Here is a 21,270-nt window from a genome sequence, read left to right on the forward strand (position 1 = left end):
TAGCCTCCTGTTTCCCCTTCTACCTTATTTTAAAAAAAGGCTTTGTTTTCAAGTGTAAGAGGACAGTGCTGTCCCAATTTTGATTGCAGTCCTTTTTTTCACCAGAGGTTACAGTTCCCATCAGACTCGCAGCTCAGTACTGTGTAGATTTTAAAGCCTGCAGCTTAAAAAAAAAGCCTCTTGGGGACTCAAAACTTGCAATCACAGCCTGCTGGGAAAGATTGGCAGCTTTTAATCAGTGACACAGAACCTGCCATCTTCTCAGACTGCCTTCCAGTGTCTGTGTCCTTTCCACCCGGCTGTGTTTCTCCCTTACATATGGGAACTATCTGGTTCCCATTTAACCCTGAGGGGGTGTCCCCTCTCCTCCTGTTCTGCCTTCAGAGAGAGAGCAACTTTGCTCTTTCACGGTGGTAATGCTACAAAAACCTTATGTTTTACCAAAAGTAAACAACATCTGCTTTTGTTCATCAGCAGAACAAAAAGATTTTTTTTTAATTGTTGACAGTGTAATAATGTAAGCCAACAATCAACATTTAGCTGGTTTGCAGGAAAGCCAGGCTCAAGGCTCTGCTTGGCCCAATTAGAGCTGTGATCCGAACGTCAGCCTTTAGTGTGACAAAGCAGCACCCACACATCCAGTTCACAGAGTAATCTACCCCATTCTTATCCCCCTTTCATCCCATCCTGATTTGTCTTTCCAGCCAAGATACTTTAAGCAATGCAGGAAAAAGCTCTCAGGGACCAGGTGTGAAGACTACATGTTTGGGCATTCCCATCTGTACAGCACTTGGAGCCATTCAATTTTGTCTTCACTGTGTGAAAACCTGGAAGTGGGGCTTTTTACACCACAGAAAAGCTGAGATTGTGAGCAGTCACCTGACTCCAGGAGCTGAGCTTGAAGGAGAAACAGAAGGAAATGAGCGGGAACACACGCACAGGTATTACATAGAGTTTGGAAATACAGCAGTAAAAGCAAATTAGTAGAATGAACAACACTTTCTGCAAGAATTTTGCCTTGCGGAAGACTGGATCTATCTCTCCTTATGAAGTCATTTAATACACAATACATGTGGCGTCACTGAATTTCTATTACTTTTAACTCAGTGTCTCTCATGGATACACTACTTATCTAGATTGCAGGATCATTGGATCATTGAAAAGAGGTCTGATCTTCACATCCAAGTACACAGCACACAGTAAAATGCATGCTATGGAAATTCATGCAATTTTCTTACTGAAAAATTCATTTTGGGGGGTAATGGGAAATAATGGGTGAAAGAGAGAAGTAAGGCTTTTTACCTCCCATTGGCAAAGCACTGTATCAGTTTAGAGCGCATTACAACTGATATTCATAATCAATAGGACTGTTGTGGTTTTATATCATTGATCATTTTGTATCAATATCATTGATACATATTTAAATATCCATTTTTACAGTGAAACACCTGGAAACTGTGCTAAGTCCTTCAAGAGAGACCTATTGACAGATATCTGGCTCTTTCTGCAGTAAAAGTGAACTTTGAACGTTCGCCTGGATAATTCCCAAGGTACAGATGCAGAAATATTTGGGACCTGGATCTGAAGACCTTAGAGTTCATATCTGAAGCTAGTGTAACTCACTCAAATGGAGTAGTGTTTTGTTTACCCAAGCTGAGCTCCAAATATATTATTTCCCTTTTGAGATTAGTGGAGGATATATCCCTCTGAAGAGATAAGTACAATTTTACTCAGCTTTGCAAAAAGAAGCATAGCTGCATAGATATGAAAGGGATGGAAATACCTGAATGTAAAGGGTGTTTTGCTTTCTGTCTGTGAACTGGTAACTACTGTGTTGTTTGTCTTTCCTCTTACTTATCAGCTCCAGTCTAGCTTGTATGCAGTTATTACCACAGCACAACAGACAGATAAACCCCACAGACTGGAACCAGAGATAGTTCTGCTATGTTTTACCAATAACATTTTTGCAAACAGGTACAGTCTAGGAAACAGATGTGCAAGTTCATCTTCAAATTTGCAAAATAAGAATGACAAACTGCATTTAAACACTATGTCTATAAAGTGGCATGAACATTGTGCATCTGTTATTTACAGTATATTGATAATATATGTCAGCATTAATATTCATTATCTTGATTTACATGTTTTTTTCATGCAGAAAGTGGATTGGGGTTCTTTTTTATTTACTTGGTAACACTCCTACATTTTACGACCAGCTGCAACAGAGAACACATTTTTAATATGCTTAATAAATTTGCATTATCATTAGTGCTGAATATTTTATCCAAGCAGACCAGGCAATGAGGAGGACATCACTAAATCCTCAATGAAATCTGATCCTTCAAACTATCAGGGTATGATTCTTCAAGCTATATCAAGGCAGAAATTACTTGAGGTTGATTAAACACACACATGTTATGTCACAAAATGTAGCAGTTATACTGGCCTTCATTCTTCAGGGAAGGTAAGAACATGGTAAAATTCAATGAGATTTACGTTTCCTGCTAAACTAGGATCTGTTTAAGAGTCTGTTGTGGGTGTTTTTGGGTGAGTTTTTTGGTTGGTTGGTTGGATGGTTAGTGTGTCCCCGTCCCCCTTCCTCCCCCCCAGCTTTATTTGAGCTCTTTTTGATATCATGCAAAACATCCCAGAAAACTTTGGCAAGCAAACAGAAAAGTTGACTGTGCTATAAGTTTTTATTACTGTTAGTCACCAGGGTAAGGTGAACCCTCTGATGTAAAAAAAAAATGATAGCTCTAGAAACTGCTACATCCCTAGGGATCCTGATGGCTGAAAAGAGCAGCCCATCACACAGGAAAAAGGCTGCACTCAGCTCCACTCTCAGTGCATGAAATCCACATTCTAAGCCCGCTTCCAGTGCAAGCAGATCTCCCACTGTGATCAAACTGTAAAAAGATACTGCTTCCAACACAAATAACGTGCAAACTCCTCCTTCCCTTCCCCCATATGCCCTCCAATATCTATAGACAGAGCAGCCAGTGGTTCATATGTTTGCAGGAGTGAAAATGAAAAAAATTAAAGACACATGGAAATGTCATTGTGACAATTTCACTAAATGCCTATGGGAGATAATGTAGCAGCATTTATCAAGCTCTGATATTCAGTTAAAAGTGACATTGCTCACACTGAGCAACTGAAGCATCATATTTATAGAAAAAAAAAAAAGCATTTAAAATAGTCCTTTTCAAGTTCCACTTTCCCACAAAACTGATGGTTAAAATGTGCTTAATGAGACTTTCCTTCCCCCTACTTTGTCAATTCCTCTCATATGGATTTCCTTCTCCTATCTACTTCAGCTAAAAGACCCTAATGTGCTGCTGGAGAGCACACTGTCACTAAGCCACAAGTTATGACCTTATTAATGCGGCTCAGCATGTAGAAAATAAATGTGAGTTGAGAACAGCCCATCTGCAAAACAGAAGTAAGAAACCAGCAGAAAATGTGCCGGAGAATGATGAATACAATAACAGACATATCCTGGAAATTCCCCTCAAAGGAAGTAAGCAAATATTGACAATCTTTCAAGTCTCCTGTTGCAAAAACTCTCTAGTCTAGAGAATAAAATCTCCACAAACATGTCAACAATACTGACAATGACAGAGGTGGCTACAGCTTTGAGCTGTAGAGAGGCATCCTTACACAGCAAGGAGTAAGAAAAATTGCATGCAGAAACATGAATATGTGAGGCTTCAAAGCATCCCTAGTATTTATAACTGCATAACTGGGGTTAACTCACAGCCAAGACTTTTCAAACAACAGGATGCAAGGAAGAGAAAGATGTCTAACAGAGATCATCTGGCTAATATCGCAAGGTTGTATTCAGGTATGATCCTCAATCTACATCTACCTCTCTCCCTGAGGCTTCCCTAGAGCAGCTGCAAGAGAAAAGAACACATTCCTGTTGCTCCACTGCTCCTTTTCATTATCTCACATACTAATACAAACCCATCTCCAACAGTAAGTGTTTTCACCAAAACACTCTCATGCATAATGATTAATATGAGACCACCCAACGTAGTCACAACACAATGGCACTTAGACCTTAGTAGCAAGTACCTTGGTCTACCTTAGCCCAATATCTTGTCTCCAGCAGTGGCTGAGAGCAGAATAAGAACACAGTAAGGACAGCAAATTCTTTATTTCATCAAGTCATCCCATGGAACAAATGAAGGTTATTCCTATCCCAAGAGACAGAAATGCTCTGAGGGTTCTGATTCCTCTCTGGCTTACATACCCAACTTCCCTTCTTGAAAGGACAGAGTTGCAGGAGGATGTGCAGTGGTGGCGTTGGAAGTGGGGATGAGTAAACTGATAGAGGGCTTAAAACACTACTTAAAGGTTAAACAAAAAGGCCACCAAAAAAGCCAGAACAGAGCCTTGGAATTCTGAGAATTTTTATCTTGCTGTGACCTCTGTAATATTTATCACCAGACAATCAAAATATTGCAGATGCCAGTTAGCTAAATCCATTCAAAGCTCCCCAAAACAAAAAAAAAAAAAAAAATGTAAAAAAAGCACAACTATTAACATCCCTTGCTTAATACAAGGGAAATTAAAGCTACATCTATATGAGACAGAGATATTTTTTTAAGTCCTTGAGATTCCTTTACGGCATATGTGCTAAAACTTCCTTACTGCAGAAGCCAGGAGCAGTGGAGGACAGGCTGGAAGCATTAAGCACTCCTGAACTGGGGAGCTCAGAGTTCAGGTACAGCGTTGGAGTGCAGGAGCATCATCAGTAACTTCCAGAACTAACAAAGCAACAAATCCCGATTTAGAACACAAATGCTCTCAAACCAAGCATCTTCCTACATTGTGGCTGAAAAGTAAAGTTTGATTATTGCTATTTTTACAGTAAGTTACATGAAATTACTGATTCCTGACCAAATACAGAGCTGTAAGGCAAAGTGGTCAACAGCAGCACTCTTTGCTTGTCAGCCTCTCAAGGCCCTGAGGCAAAGTGTCCTGCACACCTTTCCAGAGCATCATATTTGCACAAACAGAAAAAAAGATTAGTCCTTCCCCATTGCTGTCTGCAGCTCACAGATACCATAGTCACTATTCTGACATTTTTATTTATTGGAAGTGTAAGCTTATCTTACTCCAGTAGTAAAAAACATCTCCTAACTCTCACAGCTTAATCCTCTTTGTGATCCAAGAGATAATCTAGGAGAGGAAGAGAAATAAATCCAATAGACTCCGTTAATTGCTCAGTGACAGATAATCTTTTCTCCTCTGTTTTCTTCCTCTTCTATAAAAAGAATAGCAAAGTAAATAAAAAGCCCTCAACTAAAACTGTGGGAAGAGTCTGCTGAGAGGATAACAGTGTAATTAAAAGTCAGGCCCAGCCTGATGCAAAAACCTCATTTACCATGTACAGAAGCAGAAGCTCGTTTGCCATCCAAAGCATGATGAGCACAGAGCCTTAGCACTCTAGAAGACGGTACAGATTCTCCTCGTCTCTTTTCTCTTACTGTATTTCACCCCTTCCTATCTGTTACCAGTGGCCTCTTAATTCATCAGTAGTTTTAGAAGGGCAATCTCCACCCATTAGTGCTGCAGCCAGCTGTAGTTAAACTGGCTGAAAAAAATCACAAAAATGCCATCCTAGCAGGTAGCACTGTGTTTATAAAGACGACAGATTAATATCTTGTAGGCAATAGCATAGTTGTGTTATAGATGGTTACAGTCCCATCAGTCACAAGACTGCTTAAATCACCTAACTACACCTTCAAATGACAGATGTGCTTATAACCAGCTACAGCATAAATGACTCGTGTCTGTGACATGCTTCTAAACAGCCCCTCATCATTCATCAACCTTTTGAAAATGCACTCTGCACAGGAGGCAAGAGCGGTATTTCTTTGTCACATATTCAAGGCAGAGATTCCTCTTGAGTTGCGGGTACCTGCAGAACTACCCGTCTTTCTTCTCTACCCTTCAGAAACAAAACTCTTGAGATCAGAAGTCAAACAAGACATGAGATCATGCTTTCTTCCATTCCCCAGCACCAAACCTAGAGGCATGAAATAAATTAAAGTGCAATATGTTTCTCCCCTTCTCTCAGTTTAGTTTTTTTCTACCCTTTTTAAACAAGCAGGGAGATTTAAATTAACATGTCACTTAAACAACCAGGAGGAGCAACAGTAATAACCTGTCAGGTGCATTAAATAATAGGATATGCCCATCTTGTAATTTCTTTCTGTCACACTAAGAACAGAGAAGCTGTCCTGGGATCTTCACAGGGATATTTATTAGTGACCCGAAGGCATGCCTGCATGGTGAACAGGGATCTAACATCAGAGCAGGACTCGGGATAGAGCACAACATAACCACCACCTGAGGTTTACGTAAGGCAACAGAATTGAGGAATGACAATGAAGTGCACCGGCAACTTTCAGAGCAGTCATGAGCACTGAAGAGCTGATCAAGAATAATGGAGCACTGCAAAGAATAGTGGGTTGACTTTAGCTATCCTGGCTCTCCTTCAACATTTCCTAGTCCAGAGCATTTGCCCAGGGATTCTGGATGGTTGGCCACGCAACTGTAACCAAGTCCTCACAAGTGGCATATGCCAAGTGGACCTGAAGCTGATGGGTTCAACACGAGGCAAGTGGTTCCCCAAATAATCTATGGAACTCCTTGCTCTAAAGTGTCATAGGTATCAAAAATTTTAACACAATCTGAGAAATAGTAAGAAAGTTAGCTCATGGGATATTAATCCCTTAGCATATACTAAAACAAAAAAAAAAAATATTCAGACTCTGATAAATCTTTAACTGAAGATTGAGTAAGGACCCTAAACTTCAACCCTAAGAATGAATGCTAGGAGAATACTAGGAGGAAGTTTCTGACATGATTATCCTATTCATATACTCTTTCTTAGACTTCTTTTTTTTTGGTAAAAGGATACTGGGCTAGAGGAAACTATCAGCTCACCACTACATTGTTAATTACTATCTGACACTAGGAACGTCTGAGGTCCAGAGAAGAGCACTGCACTCACTAGCTTTAGGATTGCCACACTGCCAAAGCCTCAGCTTCTCATACATCCTCCAGAGACATCCACACAGTCCCTTCTCTTTTAATCAGGGTAAGATTTATACTATTGTGGCATGCTTCGCAGAAACCAAAATTCTGAAACAGACAACAGCATGAGCTGATCAGCACAATTTTGTGCCCACAGACATCTCAACAAGATGTTTTCCACTATGATGTGGCTATACTGTTTTCAGTCCAAAACCAGTATCTCAACACAATCCTGCATTGCATCACATGAGTAAAGTAGCTCTTCAGCACTGTCAGCAATGGGGAAGGAGGTGTCTCCACATGGTGAAACACCATACCTGCTTCAGTGACTGATGACAGAGATGAGTATTTATCAGAGTGAAATGACTGAGAGTACTAAGAGGAAATAAAACCAATATATTTGATATTAATGTTATTTCTTGAAAATAATTAGAAATGAAACAATCTGGCCCAAACCCCCTTCCAAAAAATATTACCAAACCCCCAGTCCTGAAAGGACTTTTACTATTGTGTGCACACCATAGTAAAGACAAAAGGCAGTAGAGAGAATAGGGTCATTTTTGATCTAAAGCCATAGCAACCACGTATATAAAATGGAAAGATCAGATTATCCACCTATAGTAGGATGAGAAACATTTATCCAACCCCACAAAACACTAATACTTGAGTGTTGCTGTTCAGAACAAATCCTAGAAGTTTTGTATTTTGGGGAGGGAGGGAGGGATGGAGAGGGTTGGTTTTTTTATTTCTTCATGCCGGTAGGTATAACACTAGCCTGAGTTCAGAACATGCTCCACATAAAGTACCTCCTCTGTAATTTTCTTGAAACTCTGCTCAGTTCCTTGAACATAAAGGTTATTTGTTCTAATTCTGACCCAAAATTCTTCCTTGAAAATGAAAAAGTGTTCCTCAACAAGTTTATCAAAGCAGGTTCATTCTAACAAGAAGTTTTCATTTCAAATACTCAAAGTTTCCTTGTGTCAAGACAAGAAAAATAGGAAAGCTGCCAGCAGAAAAAGGCCTGGGGGTTTTGGTTGACAGCCGGCTGAATATGAGCCAACAGTGTGCCCAAGTGGCCAGGGTGGCCAATATCATCTTGGCTTGTATGAGAAATAGTGTGGCCAGCAGGAGTAGGGAAGTTATTTTCTCCCTGTACTTGCATTGGTGAGGCCCCACCTTGAATAATGGGCTCAGTTTTGGGCCCCTCACTACAAGACAGATATTGAAGTGCTGGAGTGTGTCCAAAGAAGAGCAACAGAGCTGGTGAAGGATCTGGAGAACAAGTCTTATGAGAAGCAGCTGAGATAACTGGGTCTGTTTAGCCTGGAGAAGAGGAAGCTGAGAAGAGACCTTACTGCTCTCTACAACTCCCTGAAAGGAAGTTGTAGCAAGGTGGGTGTTGGTCTCTTCTCCCAAGTAACTAGCAATAGGACGAGAAGAAATGGCCTCAAGTTGTGTCGGGGAGGTTTAGATTGGATATTAGGAAACATTTCTTCACCAAAAGGGCTGTCAAGCATTGTAACAGGCTTCCCAGAGAGGTGGTGGAATCGCCATCCCTGGAGATGTTTAAAAAGACGTGTAGATGTGATACTTACAGACATGGTTTAGTGGTGAACTTGGCAGTGTTAGATTAACAGTTGGACTTGATGATCTTAAAGGTCTTTTCAACTTAAATGATTCTAAGACTGTAGCCTGTACACCTCCATCAATGACCTGCATACAAAACTCCTAGACTTCCCATCAAAGTTTCATAGATGGAACTATGAGAAAACCTCCCTTTAATCAGCTACAGGTCGTGAAAGTACAACTAGGGACACGTGAAGTAAACGTCCCTTAGATCCATTTTTCAGGTAGATAAAAACAGGCACCATCTGCTCTCACTGAATCCAAATAACAGCCTTAAGAAATAGACCATTGCCCAACTCTTTCCTTTAGTTCACAAAGTGCATTTTATGCTTTGAAATCATGAAAGTACCAAGGCATTCCCCACAAATCAGTCTAGTAGTCAACATCATACAAGTGGAAATCAATTACCTGGTACTAATACTATCAGTTCTGAATAAACAGACATCAAATACTCACTCACAGGTATTCCCCCAGTCTTAGCAGCACTGACTGTCCGTAAGGATCATTTGGGCAAGACAGCCATGAAATCCTTCATTATAAACGAAGACTTAAGGCTGTTTAGTTCTCCTAAAAATAAGCCAATTGGCTGATTTGATTCTGAATAAGATGGGAAAAGGGAAATCAAATAATAGAATGTTCATGAAGTACGTTATTTAGCTGAAACAAGACAATCAGACTTCAGCCTCTTTGTCCTTGAGTATGAAAGAAGTGAGAGAGAAGATTTAGCTACAAACCTTCCAGCACATTTTAAAAAATCCAATTAAATTAAAGAATTGTATCAGGCTCTTCCTATTTAAGTAATTATTAACTCAATTTATCTACATACCTCCAAAGAGAGCTCTCTGTGATGCTTCCCAGGTTGTAGTCATACAGCTTTGTCAGAATTAGAATCACCTGAAGGCAAAAGAAGAAATCATGGTTAGTCTCAAACAATTACAATCTCGTAGAACTGAAATGACCCCAGGGAGGGCTTAGCATTCCTTTAATGGGTCCTTAACATAACTGAATGAATTGTTAAAAGCATTTGCATAAACTGACATGGGAAGTATTTGCAGAGATGTATGTTGAGCCAGTCAGACCTTTTCTTGCTCAGTTCCTCTGCATGATATCACCAACAGGTTCTCTCCTTAACCCCAGGAGGCAGGGTGCAGTGGGAAGGAGCTGACATGCTAGACAACGTTTCAGGATACAAGATGAGATCTGCTGTATGCAGTAGAAATAGTGATTGCTTTCTGCTCTGTTTCACAAGCAATGAAACTGCTGATCTTTTTCACAGCTGTGGTGCACAGATACTTCACTGATCTGTCTCCAGTTCAGTTCTTTCTGGTTGTAGCAGATGATGTAGCGCAAGCCAACGATCCCAAATTTTGGCCTAGGAGACTCAGACTAGATATCAATAAAAATATCTATAGGGAAAATAGTTCAGCCCTGGGACAGGCTACCCAGAACATCTATAAAGCCTGCATCCATGGATGTTTTAAAGTCCTGACTAGACAAAGTTATGCCTGACCCAATCTATAGCTGCTGCTAACCCTGCTTTAAGTAAGAGGCTGAACTAGGGACCTCCAAATGACTCTAACAACCAACATTTCCATGACTTCAGTGAAAAGTTTCAGATTTAGACAGAAAGAAAGTGTTTCTAGGTTTAGGAGTTTTATTAGCTCTTTTGATAAACAACTTTTCCCTCCTGCCAAAACAGACACTTCCAGAATAAAATTATCTTACCAGGGGGAGGAAAGCAATTTTAGCAAAAAGAATTTCCAGCAAAACATTTCAGCCTGCTTTTTTGTTAATATCTTAAAAAAATTACTGACTTTCAAGATGATGGGCTCCTTTAACAAGACCTACATTTGGGACATAAACTACCAGACCATTACTATTGCTACTAATTTATTTTGCATTTCTCCCTGCCTAGTCGCTGTATATCTTATCCTCCTCTCTATCCCATTAAAACTACAGTAAATTAAAGAAGCACAACGCTTCCTATCTGACAAAAAACCCTGATCTATATAGCTCTACATTATTATTTTCAGCCTGGGTTCCTAAGAAATGAGGCTCACAAATACACATCACCCTGCTCCCTTGGTAACATTGCCAACTTCAACCAAGTTGGCAGAGAAGCAAAGGATTGGAGGAAATTCAGTCCCTACAATATCTGTGCAAGCTCCCACCAGTACGGCAGAGGAATAGCCACATAGCTGCTTGCACCAGGGGAGAGGAACAGACCTTGTCACTGCCATTTCTGAAGGCAAAAGCCATCCTACCTCTTACACACCGATAGCCCTAAAAGAGCCACACCGGGAACTGCCTCGTTTCCAACACAGACCAGAAAAAACATGGTGATGTGGGAGCTGAGAGCATAAGCAAGCACGTAGCTAACTGCAGTAGAGGAAAGTACAGGGGACAGAGCGCACACACCTGACAGACATTTGTTTCTACAGCCCAACTCTTAAATCCCTCACAGCACAGAGGGGGAAGACACCTCGATGCTGTATGTCAGTAACACCACAACTGGCTACACAAAGAAATGAAGATTGTGGAAGAGTGTCCCCAGGAAGGTGTCCGATGTCCAGGGCTGCCTCCAGCCTACCTGGCACGGGCCCTGGATGCGAGCCCCTGTCACCCTGTAAGGAGCCAGCAGCCTGCGCTGAGGTGCGCATGGGGCCTGGCCATGGCGGTGCAGAGAGCAGCCCTGAGGCTCCCCGAGCAGAGTCGAGGGGCCTGCCGCAATGCTCCTCCCAGCCCAGCCCTAAACTCCTGCATGACCCCCCCAGTCTGTCGCTGGGTCCTGATTTCCTCAGTGGCTTCGTCACATCTCCCCCGCCAGCCTTGCCCCATGGCCCCACAGAAGCAAGCCACCCCCAGACCCCTCCAGGTGCCCTGACCACCAACCCCAAACCCCACCATGTCCTCCAGCAACACCCACCCTGTGTTCCACAGTGACCCCAACCCACCGAGTGGCATGTCCCCCTGAAATAGCCCCACAGTGACTCCTGCCCTGGCCCAGGGGACCACATGCATCCCTCGCTACAATGAGGGCTGCTCACACAACCGCCATGACCGCTCCTCTGTTCCCCAGAGCACTCTGACACAGATATCCCCCTTCACCCCCAAAACGTACAACGCCACTTCTGTCCAAGAGGTGCCTCCGTCCAAGCCTGGAGGGTCTCTCTTTGAAGAGGTGGCCAACGTGCAAAGCACCAGCCACCTGCCGAGGCATCAGATGGGAGAGCTGCATTGGGCACATAGGCTTCAAAAGGCTTGCAGCAATTAGGGCTTTACAAGTACTAAATTTCAATCTCCACCCTCCCAGGAATGCTTATCAGTGACAGCAGGGCAGCTGTCTGCTCCAGATACAGGACTGTGCTGCTGCCATCCCTCACAGCACCCTCTGAACAGGTCTATAAATCCCCTACTTAACAAATAAATAAAAATTAAGGCGAGGATAAAAAGGAAGAGGAAGTAATGTGTGTATAAATCCTTCTGAATAACTACTCTGATGAAAGGCAGCAGTGAACTCAGTGAGGTCCAGCACCAGCCTCTGTGGAGACCTGCTTGGAGACCTTCCATACCATGTAGAGGTTGCACACACTCAGCTTTGAACTCCCCTTGCATCTGCAAAGCAGCTGCTCAGTTGCTTCTATCTTTTTCCAAGCCTTGCTGTCTGCTCTTGGCCCTCTCCTCTGCTTGCCAGAGGAACCAGAGATGTAAATGACTAATGAATATTTCCCCTAATGAATATTTTGACATCTGGTAGTTTCTGAAGCAGATCTGAAGACAGCCAGCATAGAAACTGGGAAGAGTAAACAGGAAGAAGAGTGGGGGTTTCCTCCATTCTTTGCCACTAGCTGACATAATCTTGCAGGATATCATGTAAGAATCAAGAAACACCAACTCCACCTACCAAACGAAAGAATTAGAATCAGGCTAATTTTATAGAATACTAAGATGAGCAGTGTGTATTAACTGATGCTAAATAGACTGAAAATATTTCTTCACAAATTACTCAGATTTTTACCTTTTCCAACTGAAAAAATTCAGAAATCTCAAAACTGAAAGGAAACTCAATTGAGAATTTTAACCTCCTTAGTTGAGGGGAAAAAAAAAAAAGTAATTGACACCCTCAGAATAATACAAAATGATAAAAAATTAAAAGTGCCAGTATGAGAAATCAAAATATTTCACTTTCAGAGAGCCGAAACATCTTTTTTGTTCTTTTTTTTTTTTCTTCCCCCAGAAATTTCAGTAAAGCCCACACAATCTTAGAGTGCTAGAGTTCTCTTGGAACTGATGGGGGGAGAAAAAAAAAAATCCAGCTGGATTCCATCATACTTTTTTGATACAGGTCTAAAAATCCTTCTGCACCCATTCAAATATGCATGTTAGTTGCAGACTAGCTTCATGTAGAACCCTAAATAATATTGTTATATCCTGGCTTCCTAGCAAGTTTCGGATAAAATTTTAACATCTAAAAATTTCCAAGTTAATATTTGTATTTGACACCATGCTTTGGCACACATATGCACCAGTTTGTTGGGTAATAGCTTAGACATCTCCACTTGGCGCAGATATCCTATTTCCAAAACACATACGGGCTTTCCTATAGGAAGTTTCTCATTTTTGTGGACCTGTATCAACTCCTGAGTTTCTTCAAGCCTATCTCTAGTTTCCATAATTTCTGTGTCATTTACTGTGGTTTAAATACTAGCAATAGATATGCTTAAGTATACATGTGCAAAACAAACAAGAGATTGGGCAGAAAATTAGTTTTTTCTGCCCTACAGATCAGTATTCTCTTTTCCCCTTTTTAATGATATTTGAATAACCCATGCAAGGCCATGATTTTGGTTATAGTTAGTTTTTCAGAAAAACATATTTCTTCTTTGCTGTCCTCATTTCTTTGTTATTCAGCCTGCAAGATTACTTCTTGTTTAAGATTGTTTCTTTTTTTATTGTGTTTTTGTTTGGTTGGTTTTTTTGTGGTTTTTTTTTTCCTTTCTCTGTGTCTGTCACTATGTAGTACTGAGAAACGTAATGAACAGAGACAATCATATTATGTTGTTCTGAATGTCAAAATAGAGGCTGTGAAGAAACATGGCAATGAAATGAAAATATTGTCACACCATTTTTTATTTCTTTCTTTGCTTTTTTTGTTGTTGTTGCTGTTGTTTTTTCTTTTTTTTTCTTTTTTTTTCTTTTTTTTTCTTTTTTTTTTTCTTTTTTTTTTTTTTTTTTCTTTTTTTTTCTTTTTTTTTTTCTTTTTTTTTTTCTTTTTTTTTTTCTTTTTTTTTTTTCTTTTTTTTTTTCTTTTTTTTTTGTTTTGTTTTGGTATTGTGTTTTTTTTTTCCCCCCAGGACTGTGTGGTTTTCTCCCTTCTTTACCAATTACCAATCAATGCAAGCTAACAAAAGCAAGAAGAAAAGAACAAGCAAACAGCTGAAAATCCAGTCTTATGCCAGCTGTACTGTGAATACAGATAACTCTTCCTACTGCACAGAAATGAAAGGCTTCAGAAAGTGTTCTTCATTAGAATCAGCAGTTGAAGTGGGTTAGTCTACCACAGCAGGTATGGAAGAGGAGGAGAGAGAAAACTTCACTTCTGCACTGATACCTCAGAGCAAATGATATTTGATCCTGGGTTTACCTCATCCCCAGTGAGTGCACTAACCATGAGGTATAACACTAAAAATGTTTGGAGTTACTTATACAAAGTGGAAAAGCCTCAGCAGGCAAAAAACTGACAGAAAGCTTGGTAGGTTAGCACACTGGTCTGGGAAAAGACAGACTGACAAAAGAGGTCCTTAAACCTGACTCACCCATCTCCCAAACCAGTTCCCAGTGGCTATTCTAGGAAGGACAGGGTATTTGCATCTTGGATACAATTATGTTTTTCTTCAAACCAAAATAGCATTTTCAAGGAGAATGTACTTTATTAATCACTCCTGACCTGTGATTGCTTCTTAAGACTTGGGATGTGATGGCCTATCTATAGATTTCCAAGATGGAAATCAGTGGCCGGACAGAAGATACTGTTCTGTCAATTCACCAGTTTAGGCCCTAGGAGGCTCTTCGCTACCAGGAGAAATTCTAGGGTAAGCATGGCTAAATTTTTCCTAGATCTACCTTAGATCATGTTCAACTGGTCCACTCTGTCTCACTGCACCCTTCCTTGCACTTCTGACCCAGGTTTAGTATGGGTTTAAATCTTTGCCTTGACTTTGTTTTCAGTTGCTCTATAAATGCATCCAGCAAGGCTCCTACAGTGTACGGCCAAAGCTCATCCTTTACTGCAGCACCAGTTCCAAATGTAATGTAAGGATTACCTTTAACCTGACTTTTCTCCCCTGCCAAAAATATTTAGTCTCATCAAACAGTGCTGAACTAGCTGGCCAGGAAAGTACCAAATGAGAGTCTGCACGCTGCTGCTAATCAGGTTCGTAATACACTGGGAGGGAAGCAACATACTACACTCTGTGGCTGTGTAACTCTGCTGCTAATAACGTGTGTCCAGAAAGGAAGCAAACCCACACCGAGCTATCTTCTGCCACAGTTACACAGAAACCAGTACCTGAGCCAGCTAATAACACGCTAGGTCAAGGATCTGTAACACTTCGCACTACTCACTGACAATTGCAGATTTACCCCTGCGAATGCCACATGAGCACTATGTTAAAACATCTCCATACTTATTCAAGCTAGGCTAAACAAGGACGTGGACTGGAACAATCGTTGTGTTCAAGGTTTGATCACTGTTATTAAATACCCACTACGCAAAGGGGTCTGTGATAATCCAACTCAATCTCATTTATACCAACAGCACTCTCATCTTGGATAGATGTTGTTATCAGCTGTATTCTCACCATCACCCCCCCCACATCCTCTCTGCAAACGCTTTCCACTTTACACAGCACAACAGGGTACTAAATTCAAACAAAAAACTTCTATAGCTCCATGGTGATAGAGGTTTTTCAAACAGAAGAACACAATCAATTTTTAAAAAGGTGTTCGCTATAACTTTCTCATTTTCACAATGTTACCTCTAGATTGACCTAAAACTATGCCAGAAAGATTAGTCCTACAGGATTCAAGTGCTGATTTCAATCACAACAGGCCTCTGCTTATGAAGGCAAAATCAGCACCTGTTCTAATGTTTCTGGACTTCCATGCTTTGCATGTATGTTTGCATCTATTTCAGTCAAGACTGCAGCTGTCCTGGGATAAGCAACAGAACTAAAAAACATTTAGTCAGTTGTCCAGTTTTCTGACCTGCATACTGTCAGCTCTCAACATTACTTGTGTACAGAGTGCTCCTAATTCAACATTTTATTAAAATTCTTTCAAAGTGATGCAAATGGTATATTTGATAAAATATGTATAATATCTGACTGCAAAAAGTCATTGATAGCAGCTTTCTGAATCAGTTTAAGAATCAGTTTCTCACGTAGGTTGTCAGAGCAGTGAACAAGCATCTCTTTTTGACCACTGAAGTTTCAGGGAAGAAAAAAAAAAAAAAAACAAAAAAAAACAAAAAAAACCAGAAGGTTGCCTGCCTCTCTCCTCCCCATCTCCCCACCCCCAGCAACCCAATTAAACCCTTCAGGAGGCTACTCTGTCGAGCACCACGGATTTTTCTGTCTCAAGCCACAGCTGTAGGAGCATATTAGTTTCCAGCATAGGATAACTGAAACAGTCCTTCATGAACTCCAGCATTAGTCCTGTATTAAAACCAATAACCTGATGGAAAGCGTCTCGTTTCAGTGATGCATCAGCTATTCACTCTACACTACGACCTGATCTTCAGGATGTGCCACAATTTGAGAAAAGAGCAGTCACAACAGCCTTCTCTCTCCTGTGGTGCTCTCCACCCATGCAACACAACCAGAGCTTCTGGGACTCAAACCACCACATACGCAGCTCAGCTGCTGTGTTATGAACTGTACATATTTTGGCGTAGGGACTGTCTCTCACACACACAGAATACAAGCAGTCTTCAATATAACAATATTTTGTTAATAAGGTATTGTAATACATATAGCTGTGTAAAAACCAGTAATGGTGTAACTATCCTTTACAAGACTCTCCTGATGAAACTGTCACACTGCCTTCTAATTAGGAAGAGAAAAAACAAATACCCAGCCATATTCAAGACAGTTTAAGTACACCTCTGTGTGCAGTGATCCATGAATCCCTTATTAAACTCTAGAGATCCTTTCCATCATCTACTTAGCAGGAATATAACTCAATAACAAAGCAGCACTAAATTAAGTTTTCACAAGCTTGTTGGTCTGCTATAATTAAGCAGGAAGCTAAAGGACTTGAAGCTTTCTTATGCATTATCACTTAATAACTCATGTTTCTTGGGCTAGACCGCAGTGTTTGAGAGTATGCACCATTCCAAGACTGGAAATAAATGGACAACACTATCTATTCCCTTCTTCCTCTCTACCTTTCCAATACAGTACAAAACTTTAGGGCTGGGGGGAAAAAAAAAAAAAAAAAAAAAAAAGCAAGAACACAACCAGAACAGGAATATTCTGAATGAGCTGTTTGGTGAGGCAGCCATGTGAGGAAATGTTTTCAAATAAATTCACAAATAAGTCCGAATAATTCATGACTGAGAATTTCACAGGCTGCTCATGAATAAAAAAAGAAACTCTAGAGAACTCATTATTTGGGGCAAATTACTTGTACAAATCTTGTTCTTCATATTATTATTATTTAGCAATTTTATACTAGTCAGCAAGTATAAGGGTCTCTAACAATTATACAAGTACCAAGAACTATGGAGACATGAAGACTCTGTGATTTTTTTTCCACTTGGACTGCAGATCAACAGGCTTCCTTATAGAAACACACCAGCAGGCAAAGGAAGAGAGGAAAAGTGTGATGATAGAGGAGGACAGCCACATGGTTACGCAGCTAGACTACCAACTCCCCATTTCACCACAGTTATGAAGAATCTGTAAAGTAAAAAACCTTTCATTTTTCTGCATACTTCAAAGGATAATAAAAAGGTCTGATATTGCCAACTATTCCATCTGTGACAGGAGTGAAGCCATAAGTGTCCTAAATTGATTATTCACTCTTTTTCAGTACCCAAGACCCAGGACAGCAAGTGAAACTGGGAGGTTCAAAATACTACATATACATGAGTTGGGAAATTTCTTCCCACTGTATTTTGTGGATACTGAAAAGTTTAAGTAGGTTCAAGGGGAGACAGAAGTAGTTCAGGGAAGAGATGTGTACTGAGTCAAATAAATAAAAATATATCTAACACAGTGTTTGTGCAAGTTTTCCCAGGTATGCAATTTTAGCCACTGTTGGAGAGGGAATACGGCCAAGCATGACAACTCTTGTTCTTATAGCTTTAGTTCTCATGAATGTGTCTAAATCTATTTACAGCTATTTATATTTTTGACATCTATAAAAAACTATCTGTAGGCAAGAAATTCAATGTTTACCAAACACCGATACTAGTATTTCCTGTTCTAGTCTTACATAATTCAATCATAGAGCAAGATGTACGGCAGTTTCTATCATACTTAGCTTACAGAGGTCCCTGGCACGGTGACAACTTTTAGAGGATACTACAATACTAATTATAATAAACAGGCAAGATGAGGCATCTCTCTCAAATCTTTTAAAGACAGCCCCAGTCTTCATTCTTGTCATCAGGATGAAATAAAAATTTGTAATGGTCTAAAAAGAATTTTAAATACTACCAAAGTAGAGAGAAGGAAATTGTGTTTCTGTAACAGCTTAATCCCAAAAATCAACACACTGAGTTACTGCTTCTCCTGGCTCTCACAGAGACACAAACCTTGGCTTACCACATCCCAGAAAAACACCTTAGCCACTGGCATGCTCAATAACTTATAAAGGGGAATCAATTCCCTACTTTGAGACCCTTTTCCAACAATCCCCTTTCATTCAATGAGAATTTGTTTCGTGAAAATATTTCTGTGCAGCTCCACATGTGATTAATCAACTAAAAACCCCAAACACAATAAATTAAAAGGAGCAAAATAAAATTTCAGAGAGTAAGTTAGTATAGGGGAAAAAAACAGATATTCAGGTTACAAAGTATAAGTAATAATAAATTTTCTTCCAGTGACAGAAGTAGGCAGGAAAGAGGACAAAAACAAGGGAAAAAACTGCCTATCATCTTGAAATGTTCTAATACAAAGGCAAATAGTTAAGAAAGAGACAAGGTTTCATTTCAGAAGACAAAAGTTGGTATAGAGAGAATTGATTACACACTATAATTGCATTGATACTTAAAAGCCATAAGCATGAGAGCTCTCTGCATGTTTCAAGAGGGAAATGAAGCCTTCTCTATTCATTTCACTGAATAGCCATGTAGGCCTCTGGGGGATTATGTCAGAATTAAGACCAGAGGAGGGTGAAGCCCTAAACTACTTGGAAAGAAATTTCTACTCTTACGCCCTATTATATCCACTGTCAATCAGCAGCTCTTGCTTAAACACCCAGTTACTGCCAGGAATGTAGAGTGGACACTCAGAAAGGGGAAAGGGTCAACTGGAGAAAAAGTACTAAGCTGTTCAGTGCCTGGTCTGCTCTCACGCCTGCTATTGAAACACTCAGAGGCATTCAGGAGGCTCTGGGCTTTGTCAGGGGACAAAGATTTTAAGTGCTGAGAAGCCATTTCTGAAGCAAATTTGGAAAACCTGCATATCTACAAGTAAAAACTTACTTCTGAGGAGTTTCTCAGATACCTGCTGTTACATGCAAACTAGTGCTCCCACATAGCCACTGGCAGGTAAGAGAGCAACATGCAACACTCAAAACGAGGGAGCAGGTGAGAAGAGACTTCATTAGAACATGCCACTCAGCCATTAGGATCCTATTTTGCAAGCTGTATTTATGGTGGTGCCTTCCTGGTTAATACCCAGAAGTTTCTGAAGGACTTAGAAATACCCATAATCTCCAAACATATACAGTATTTCCCAAACCAGTAATCCAAACCTCCTTTTGAGCATAATTCACCCAACTGTCTGAAGAATAAAGAGGAAAATATCACAAAGGGCAACAAAGTTGAGAAAGGCTGAAACTAGAGGTCTTTCCTTGAGAAAGGAATTGTGTCCTGAAGGAAGACTGGGGATGAGGGCATATACAGAACAAAACACAAACAAAAAAAAAAAAAACCACAAACAAAAAAAAAACCACAACAAAAAGGGATTCATGTGGTAGATACAACACCCAGATTGTTTATTCTGAAGAATATACTACAGAATATAAAAGTGGAAAATTAGCATGCAATGAATAATTTATTTAGCACTTTACTCTTGTTTAAACAAATCACTTTCATGAAAGCAATGTGTATTCAAGCAATAAATCACTGTTTAGCACTCCATCACAAGCAAAAGATATTGCTTGACAGAATTATTGAATGATGTTGCATGGCCACAAGGCAACTACAACAGAGATAACGATGATGTCCTTGAATAATAGACTGCCTCCCTCTCACCCCAGGGAGAAAACTGAATCTTTAAAGTACAACTTTCATCCTGGGGCAGCAGGGATAGTGAAACTGATGACAGTAAGTGCCTTTCGTCTTTAGGTCCCAAAAGTGCCTGGAAAATATTAATTGATCATTCCTAACAGCAGCTCTGTGATGTAGGTTGGTTTTATCACACACATCAAGCATGTAAAGTTTAAGAGTTTGTTACAGAAGGCAGGGAGGAAATACTTATTCTGATGGGGTCTTCACTCTTTAAATCATTTTTCTCTGTCCTCTAATGCATGGAGAAATGGACTTCCCATGTTCCTGACTTACTCTGACTTTAAATCACAACTTCCATCCTGTCTAGCTCTAACAGAGCATGAGCCTAACTCAAGCTTTTTATTCCCCATCCTGTAATCCTATTGTCTTTTGGCACCAACACAGATGGGAACATACACTTTTTTGACTGATGTTCAGTCAGTGATGAACAACACTACACTAACAAACACAAGGTATGTTTCCTAGAAACTGAGAAAACAAACAAGCTTGGTGCAAAGATTATTTTTATTCAGCACAGTCTTTTGTTACACTTGTTACACTGCACTGGGGACATCTATTCTTCCAAATACCAGTTCCCCCAAAAGCGCTCTTCTAGCCCTCCCTACACAACTTACACTAACAAATGACAATAAAATGCATCGCTGTAGACAAACGTGGTAGGTCTCATCTTATAGCAATCTTTTGTTAATAGAGTTAAATTAGAAATTAACTTGGCTCAGGCCTAGGATTCAAGAAGTGCCTTATGAGCTCTCTGGCTGCCAACATTAATTTGGTCACTTGTTCCTCCTCAATAGTGCTAAGAAATAAAGATGCAAAATCAAGTCCTTGTGTTCTTAGCTTCTCCCAAATCAGCAGAAATCTCAGGGCCAAATTCATCACAACACTAACTTTAGTTTATGTGTTAATCACATGAACAACAAAACAAAGCAAGAATTTAGTGCTCTTGGTTTGCCATAAACAAATGACACAAACCATCTATTCAGCTTGCACTCACTGGTCACCACAGTCAAGAAAATGGGAGGATTCAGAATAACATGGGGCTATCTAGGAGCTATGAACAGAATCACCAC

The 21,270-nt window shown here is 40.2% G+C and overlaps 1 protein-coding gene across 2 annotated transcripts in view; it reads right to left on the minus strand.

Moving 5' to 3' along the window:
* Window positions 1–21,270, minus strand: part of LOC104475586 (VPS10 domain-containing receptor SorCS1) — a 292,980-nt gene that overhangs the window by 192,078 nt on the left and 79,632 nt on the right. For both annotated transcript variants that reach the window (XM_086752150.1, XM_086752152.1), the window contains exon 2: window positions 9,503–9,570. In XM_086752150.1, coding sequence (XP_086608276.1) covers window positions 9,503–9,570 — 68 coding nt within the window. The remainder of the gene's footprint in view (window positions 1–9,502; window positions 9,571–21,270) is intronic.

Source organism: Chlamydotis macqueenii, chromosome 7 (assembly GCF_036417535.1).
Source record: "Chlamydotis macqueenii isolate bChlMac1 chromosome 7, bChlMac1.mat, whole genome shotgun sequence".
NCBI classification, from domain to species: domain Eukaryota; kingdom Metazoa; phylum Chordata; class Aves; order Otidiformes; family Otididae; genus Chlamydotis; species Chlamydotis macqueenii.